Consider the following 8,952-nt stretch of genomic DNA (forward strand, 5'->3'; position numbering starts at 1 on the left):
ACTGTTACTGAAGATGTTCACCAAAATGCAGTCAACCACCAAAGATACTCCATTCCAAATGTGTTATTTCATCCATACTGTATGTGTAAACACAAAACAAAACTTCTCTGGACTAGAAGAAAAACTGGCATTGCTGTTCCTTGTTGATGCCTGATGTCTCACGACATAGCAAATAAACATGTACTTCGCTTTATATCATGTGATGGACGATGCATGTTGCAGCAGAAAGAGCTTAGTGCAAACAGCCATAAATGAGTGCAAGACGAAGCAGAAACCAGATGTGTGTGTGTGTGTGTGTGTGTGTGTCTGAGTGTCTGTGTATGCCGTGTGCTTGTATGCATGCATCCAATCCCACAGAAGATGCAAATGCTAGCATCTTGGCCGTAAAAATCATCACCCATAATTCCATATCAGCCTGAAGACTCTCTATCTACCTCCCACACACACACACACACACACACACACACACACACACACACACACACAAATGCACACACACGCACACACACAGAAGAGAGAGAAACACCAGCTCTTACTAAGCACTGGCTCCAGCATCTGAGTTCCAGTACCGCTGCTGCTATGCGTTTGCTCTTACAGATCATAGCCATTAATACTGCTACTGCTGCACCAAACGCCCACGCACCCACACACACACCTACACACGCACACACACACACACACCTACACACACACGCACACACAGACACACACTCTCTCTCTCCCTGGATAGATCTACTCACCCAGCAGGGCAGAAGCAACATACCAGCAGCACTCAGCACTCGTTGCTCGCCTGCCAGTCACTGCAGCACTCAACTTCAGCACCACAACCTGTAAGCTACTGCTGAGCTCTCTGCTGCCAGCCTGTCTAACTCCCTGCACCTACCGTCCAGGCATGAAAACTGTTACGGGAAACACACATCAGGCTGTGACCAGAATGCTTTCCTTTGCAGTACTGTACCACATCCTGCTTTCTGCCAGCCCAGTGTCTTACCCTGATGGAGGGCAGTGCGCAGCAGCAAGCTCTGGATGCGTGTGTGTGTGTGTCTGTGTGTGCGTGTCAGGCTGTGGCTCGGGAGTCTCCTCCTCAGCTCCCTTGCTGCATCCTCAGCCACCTCAGCCCACCCAGCCGACTGAGCCCGAGCAGCGGTGTTCCCCCTCAGGGTCGGCCCGCTGGCCTCGGAGCAACAGGGCGGCAGTGCTGCATGGCTGACAACAAATGCATAGCAGAAGGACTGGTTACTCATTAAGCTTGTGCAGATAAGTTTTAGATCATAGAAGCGTTCAACAAATACACATACAGTCTAGTGATGATCTTGGATAAATAGTGTATTTCTTAAGTGTGTTTGCAAGAAGTGACACCAAACATCAGAATGATCTTTGAAGAAATCTTGCAACATTAAGAAAGCTCAAACTGTCTCACTGTATTCTTTAAATGCAATAATACAGTTTGGAAACCAGATAAAAATAAACAGATTGTTTGAGAACTGTGGGAAGAAATTACCACATTTATAAAGTAAGCTATAATAATCGGTTTAGCCTGCTACTTTATGGAGAATTGCTCACTTCTATGGTGTTGCAAACCTTGAAAATGTCTCTACTGATAGGCTGACTGAGCGGATGGTAAAACATGGGTGTCCCGGGGATTGCATATCCCGTCATGCTTAACAAAATTTCGGTCTATACCAGCTGCATTACTGGTATTACACAGTGTCGTTTTCGCCTGGGGGGAGCCTTTTATATTTCGCCCCATAATAACCTCATTACCTGCCTAGAATAAAATAACTGTAATGGTTCATTTCAGTAACTTGTTTAAAATGACTACAGCAAAGGAAGCATTTCTTATTGTAATGCAAAATATTATTTCCCCGGATCAAAATAATGAGCTTCGATCGTCCCTGGCTCCGGCAGCTGTTTCCTCGCGGAGGTTCAGCTGATAAAATCTTTTGCAAGACGACAAAATCGCATCACATTACGTGATGAAATGCGGCCGGTAGTTAGGTTTAAAAATGGACGAAGACCAGCGACACTCCGAGCGACGCGGCGCCGTTAATAAATATGCCATCTTGCTATTTCACGGGCGCCTGTGATTTTCATCAGTCCGGTGTCACCGACGGAGAAGGTGGCTCGCGATTTCAATTGGCTGCACAAGCGGACGAGCGGGCATACGGCGAGGGCAACACTCACCTACTCAACTGGCCTGGTCCATGCAGGGGTGGAGGGGCACGTTCGATACCGCGAAACTCTTCCGTGAACACTTTAATGTGGATTTTAAAGCTAAAAGTATTTATGAATGAAACCCCACTGTTCAAGACACGCCCACCACCCAGTGAGAGGCGCACCACGTGACGCAAGGAGTGAGGTAAAGCTGTGTGTGTGAAGGCTTTCTCAAAAGTGGCGTCAGTCACACACGGCCGGGGTGTATCAATGAACGTCAGCTCAAATATTTCCCATCTTTCTCACATACATGATTGCCACTTTAAGGCGTCTTCTCTGTGCTCTATGCTTTCTTTTCTTCTTCTTCTTTTACATTAGTTATATATAACCACTAGCTCGCAGGTGTGTGTTACTATGTCTGTCTGTGCGGGGTCTTTAACGACATTCAAGTGGCATACACAGTGTAAAATCAACAAAAACTTAGTCCCGGACCAGACGAGTGGGTCCCCATCTGTTGCCGCCTATGACACGTGATTTTAGCGCCATCTACTGGTGGTGTTTGCTTAGTAGCATCGTTCATGAAAAATGGTTAATATGGCGCGAATAAACGTTTTGTATACCATATACTTTTGCCTAAATGTTGTTCCCCATACGTATTTCTATGTAAACCCTGCAATAACTCAAACTGAAATGCATTTCCGGCTGAGTAGTTAAACGTACACCGTCTGGCTGTGTCTGAAGCTACGTTTATATGACCACAAAGTTATAATACTTACTTATGATGCTAACAATACGATATATAACCGCGTGAGCTCACAACTTATCCAAAATAATCAGACTCAATCGTACTAACCTATTGGCTGGGGTGCTTTTATTTCCTCAAGCGACTACACTACCCTGCATCCTTTGCACCGCCGTAAAGCCTTGTGGGTAGGTTACCAACGTCCTTGTCCGACCAAGCGCACACCGACTGCCTTCACGCAAGGGCTTGAGGATCTCTGTCATTCACTTGTACTTGAGTAGAACCTGATTTTCAGACATGATGGCAGCCAGATTTCTCCGCCGTGCTCTCCCTGTGCTGAGGCAAGCTCGATCCTACGCCGAGGCCGCCAGCTCTGGCCCGCAGATGTCCTTCACTTTCGCCTCCCCGACACAGGTAGCTAGCTAACGTTAACGTTATTGGCGAGGCTTCTCGGGCCCAGCTAGCTATACGGCTAGCTTAGTTACTCGCTGAAATGCATCGTCAAAGTTTGATAAAAGTCCGCCTCTGTGGTTATTTAGCAGTTTTGTGCTTGCTACCATTGCTATACATAGTGTCATAGATTTTGCAGGCATCAGGTCAGTAATAGCGTTTGAGTTTGTACTGTTAGTAAAGCGTTTAGCTTAAAATGCTAACGATGGCCAACCTAGCTGTCATTCACTGTCTTTGAGCAGCAGTGTGGCAAAGTGTAACGATACTTTGCGCAACGTTACCACTCAAGCATTGCTCTTTTCCAGTTCAGTAATCAAAGTAATTTTTTTGAACACATGTTTTCAAATGTGTGTTGTTAGCTTAAGGCTAAAATCGTTTAGCTCAGTAAGTGTATCATGCATGCAGAGCTCACTAACCTTGAGGTTCCTGTCAATGGTAACATCGTTCTACAAACGAGTTTTACTAAATTCGCTCCATTGTTTCACGCAGTGGTGCATGCCTTACTCACAGTCTGTTGCAGAACCCATCCACGTACAATAACAACAGAAACGTATGCGTCATGTATCAGAAAAAGTAATCATAAAGGTAACAGGCCATATTGTATATAAATCCTATATCTGCATCTGTGGTCAGTCACTTTTTTTTTTTTTTTTTTTTTTTTTTTTAAACGTTTAGCCATTGCAGAGCAGTCCGTAAGTCACTGAATGCATCTCCACCCCCTGTCTCCACTCTCCAGGTGTTTTTCAAGGAGGTCAGTGTGAAACAGGTTGATGTGCCCACGCTTACCGGTGCATTTGGTATCCTCCCTGCCCACGTACCCACCCTGCAGGTGCTCAGGCCCGGTGTTGTCACAGTCTTCAGTGACGATGGCTCCTCTACTAAATACTTCGGTAAGATTTTGCCCTACAAAAACAGATGTGAGTGACCTTGGGTCAGGCCTGAGATACCTAAGGGCCTCTACCTAATTTACCTGCTCATCAAATACATGAAGAAATTTTATGAGTATGTTTTGATTCCACGAAAAAGTGGCATCTCTGTTATGGTAAATTATAGCCAATAATGCTTTCTTACACTCAAGGAAAGATTGATCCAACACATCAGATCACAGTCTTTTATATTCACAGTAGTTATTTGTACAATCATAACCATCTCAGTTTGATGTCTTTTCTTTTTTCCAGTGTGCCTCTAAGCTCAAAGTGTTCAATTATTAATCTCTACATGTCCTCTGACTAGTCGTTACAGCTATTAGTGATCTCAGTTGAAGTCTAGAGAAACTGGTGTACATCTACAACACAATTTTATCCTCCGCATTCAGGCTGTCAGTGTTGATCTTTCTGAAAAACTGAAACATGATACATGCAGTATTCTGTCCAAATTTAAGTTCAGTTATTCACAGTTGATTTTGCTCATAGTAGCTCTACAAATCACCTGGATTTGGCAGTATGTCTGCATCTCAGACTCAGGAAGCTAAAGTTATTTAAAGATAACAAGATAGTAATATGTATCTGTGTTAGAATATTGAGATCCTCATTTTTTTCTAACGAATACAATAGTAGATGCCTGTTAAGCCGAGAATGCAGGTAAGTACCCAGGTGTCATGTTCATGTAAATGACTAGAACCCTTGATGAGAAAATTGAGAAAAAGAGTGAAGTACAGCTTCCTGAAAATGTAATGCTTATTGTATTCCCAATAAAACACACTGAACATGACTGATTGTTAGCATGTTTAGTTACTGTGTGTGTGTGTGTGTTTGTGCACGCAGTGAGCAGTGGGTCAGTAACAGTCAACGCTGATTCTTCAGTTCAACTGTTGGCTGAGGAGGCCGTTCCTCTGGACCAGCTGGACATTGCTGTGAGTATAATGTCAACCTCCCTCCACTGACATACACACTGGGGAGCATCTGCACTAATATTGGGCAGTGTGGCCTTACGTACTGGGAGAGAATCAAGATTTGTCAGGTGTATTTTATAGCACAGTTTATATCAATTTATAATCCCTTTGAATATCTTTGGATTTATTAAGCTTATTTATTTTACTGACATTTTAGATTTGTTATCACTGAGATATTACTGACTGTATATATTAATTTTGCTGTTGTAAATTTTACTTTTGAGGCTTAGGGTTACTGTAATATTTAGAAACAATATATAGTTATATTTCAAATATGAATCAACTCTAATCCTGTTCTGAATTACTTATAAAAACTATAATTGAATTAAAAACCCACTTCTTCAGTAATGATAAACAACTGGTTAGAGTATTGTTAAGGAACCAAGTTGATTAGATAAAGATAAAATCCTAAAGATACCCGCACCTTCAGCTGGTTAGTGGCTTCACCCTGACTTTGGGAGGAGGAGCAAATCACAGCTTAAATCCTGTCAGTATAAGCCTTGTCTAGCCATTGTTATTGTTTAATGGTACACAGTGTGATCAGTCACAAAAATGTGACGCATTGCTTCAGGACATTGCATTTATTTAATCAGTGAGCATGTTAGTTTTACTTTCTTTTCCCCAATGTCTTAGTATAATATGAAAAAACACTACCTTTGTGTTTTTTAATGATAATTGTAATTTTGCATCTAAAACCCTGTGAGAATGCATAGTTTTTAGTCAAATAATATCATATTTTCTTGGGAGGAGCCCCAAACCACATTCAGTATGATCTTTAGCATTGTTTAGACATGAGAGGGAATAGCTCTGTTATCCCAAAGACTTCTGTGCAGGTGAAGTAGTCATCAAAACGTAACAGGTCAATGCAGAGACCATAATGAAAAAGCACCAGTCGCTGGCATGTGGTTCAGTTTGAAATCAGTCCAGAAAAGTCGAGTCGGACACAATAACATGAACAATGGTAACTCAAAAAATAATTAGCACCTTCTTGACACAGTGTCAACATACACTGTTTAACATAAGTGGTATTTAATGCTGGTTTAATTGCTTAGATTTTATCATAATGTGTTCTTATAATTGCCTTCAACAACCCTGTTATTGCTTACACACTAGTATAGATATTGATCTTCTTATCATAATCTGTGTAATGGCTTACAGTGATCTAATGTTTAATGAGGTACCTATCAATGCCAGGGATCCATATTTATGGAATTTAATGTGTAGCACCACAACCTTTGATCGTGAGGACTGAGATTGACAACGTCACGACACAAACAAGTTTTGTATAGTTATTTATCAAGAAGTTTTATGAATTGTGTGTTCACTCTGCAAGCAAGGTTATCTGTGTGTATTTAAAAGTATATGTATTTTTAAATCCTTTCTTGCTTTATTTCCTTTGGTCCATTCCATTTAAATTATAGAGCTCTGATAGGTTGCGTTCAGAAGCTGCTTGTTTTTTCAAAATGTTTGTTCAATTTGAAAATAGACTTTGAATCGTTCTTCCATTCTTTAGTTTTGCTTCACAAAACCAGTGGAAACCTGGAGCAGCAATTGTCTTTGTACCTGAGGCATCCTTGAGTGGCTTTAACCCTGAACAGCTCTGTTTTAGTGCAGTTCGCTCTGAAGTTTGATTTCGCTGTGGAAGTGGGCAAGCAAAAAGATGTATTTCTCCTTTTGATGTTGTGCGTGTACCATATTTACAACTGCAGGGTTCATTCTTAATTAGTTTAAGAATTTATGTGCCCTTGTTTCTCATTTTGCTGCCGAGGGTGGGGCTCATTCCCTCCATTCAGTGATTTTGTGTTTGTAGCTGAGCTAGACCAGATAATGTTTGATTAAAACACATCAGTGATGCCAAAGAGCAGAAAGATGGCTTTGAAAAATGTAATCTTAGTCAGTCTAGGGGAAACACTGCTCAGTGTTGACAAATCATGTCTTAATAATGTCAGTCCAGTGTGAGTAAGTCAATCCTTTATGGATCTTTTTATGTTTTAATGGGATTTGTGTGATGGGTGTCCATATCCAGTTTGTTGAGTCTTGTATAATTACTGATTGTTCACCCTGGTTTGTGTCCCAGCAGGGACTTGATCTTTGACTGCAGAGACTATTCTTTGAACCCGCTCTAGATTTTTTTTCTCCCCCCCTCTCTCATTTTGATCCTCAGTGCTGATGAGCACCTTCCAGCTGATGATTATCCATCGGATCAGTGTCGCAGTTGGACTTGAATGTTGCGTCCTTGTTTAAATGTCAGTCTTGTTAATGCTAGGCTGCGTTATTACACGCTCGCCGCGGAGGTGTCTGTCTTTGACCTTGGGCAGTGCCAGTGTCACTGTCAAGTTGACTTCATAGCAGTAAATGAGTTATTTTTTTCCCTCATTGTCCTCCACTCTGCAGTGAAAATGCACATGGGCCCACGCTGTTAATAAGGAGGGAAAGGTCAGTCACTGTTGAGTTATAGCAGATGTGTCAAATCCCTACTGGGAGACCTTTAACTTCCAGCTATGTTTGGCATTTCTCGTTTCTAATCACTACTGTGACAAATGGAGCTTTCAGAGCAAAGAGGCAGTGGGGATTTTCTCTGCTCGTCTTACTCCTCACTTTTGACTCGTCTAGCTATTCAGACATCTACATCGCAGTTGGCCTCGAAAGGTTTTTAGGATGAGTGAAGCTTTTCTTCCTGCCCTGATTCTTGGTCCTGCGATTTTTCTGAACAACAGGCTAATCAGCTTGACGGCAGATTGGTAACAGATGATGTGGATGTGTTTGATGTTGCATCAAAACAAAATCTGAATTGCGGGCTTTATCATTTGCTTCCCTGTTCTGTTTCTCATTGTGACATGCTCTATTTTTCTGTGTTATTTCTAGGCTGCCAAGGCCAACCTGGAGAAGGCCCAGTCTGAATTGGCCAGCGCATCTGACGAGGCAGCGAGGGCAGTGGTTCAGATCAGCATAGAGGCCAACGAGGCCATCGTCAAGGCTCTGGAGTAGACCTGTGGTACGACATTTCTGCTTCTGCAATATGATCTGACTATTAGAGAGAAGACCTGCCAATTTGATTTAATCCAACAGGACAATGATGCAGAAATATTTAACTGTTAATATAATTGAGTGGAAATATTGACAAGACATTAGAGAGCATTTTCAGTGTGTTATTTATTGTGTCCTCAAACTGAGACACTGTTTCTGCTCCTCCCTCTAGGTAATCTTTTCTGTTTCTTCGATGGAATTCAATGGTCCATCTGTTTGTCCAGCTCAGTCACGTCAAGTGTCCAGAAGATTCCATGCTTGCTTTGTACAGTGGATAAAATTCAAAATAAATTTATTTGGAATTACCTGGTTGGTAGAGTTTGTGGTGCTTTCTCTACATCTGGCCCCATCCTGCTACTTAATGATGATTATATGCAGTATTTTTAATACAAAAAGCCAACTAAGTGTAATTGACTTCCAACATATTTGTATAATTTAGCTGTTGTACACAGAGCAGACCTGTGCTCTTCTTTGCCACTTTGTTTGCTATGCAGTAAGTGTTTCCGCCACTTGGTGGCAGCAGACATCAGCTATACTTTGCACCACAGCATTTCATTTGACAAGATTTTTATTCTTCTTGTCAAACCACAGTTTCAGGGAAGAGACAGACATTGCATTTGTCATATAACCACTGCTGGATGTGACATCCCCTTAAAAGAAGGATCATCTTTTGAATTATATTGCTGTG

The 8,952-nt window shown here is 41.9% G+C and overlaps 1 protein-coding gene across 1 annotated transcript; it reads left to right on the top strand.

Moving 5' to 3' along the window:
• Positions 1 to 3,077: 3,077 nt before the first annotated feature.
• On the top strand, positions 3,078 to 8,570 carry atp5f1d (ATP synthase F1 subunit delta). The gene is made up of 5 exons (XM_041935861.1): positions 3,078 to 3,310; positions 4,083 to 4,236; positions 5,110 to 5,198; positions 8,103 to 8,232; positions 8,437 to 8,570. The coding sequence occupies exons 1-4, from the start codon at positions 3,194 to 3,196 to the stop codon at positions 8,223 to 8,225; spliced, it is 483 nt and encodes a 160-aa protein (XP_041791795.1). The 5' UTR covers positions 3,078 to 3,193; the 3' UTR covers positions 8,226 to 8,232; positions 8,437 to 8,570.
• Positions 8,571 to 8,952: the final 382 nt, after the last annotated feature.

The sequence above is a fragment of the Chelmon rostratus genome, chromosome 4 (assembly GCF_017976325.1).
Source record: "Chelmon rostratus isolate fCheRos1 chromosome 4, fCheRos1.pri, whole genome shotgun sequence".
In the NCBI taxonomy this organism is placed as follows: Eukaryota; Metazoa; Chordata; class Actinopteri; order Chaetodontiformes; family Chaetodontidae; genus Chelmon; species Chelmon rostratus.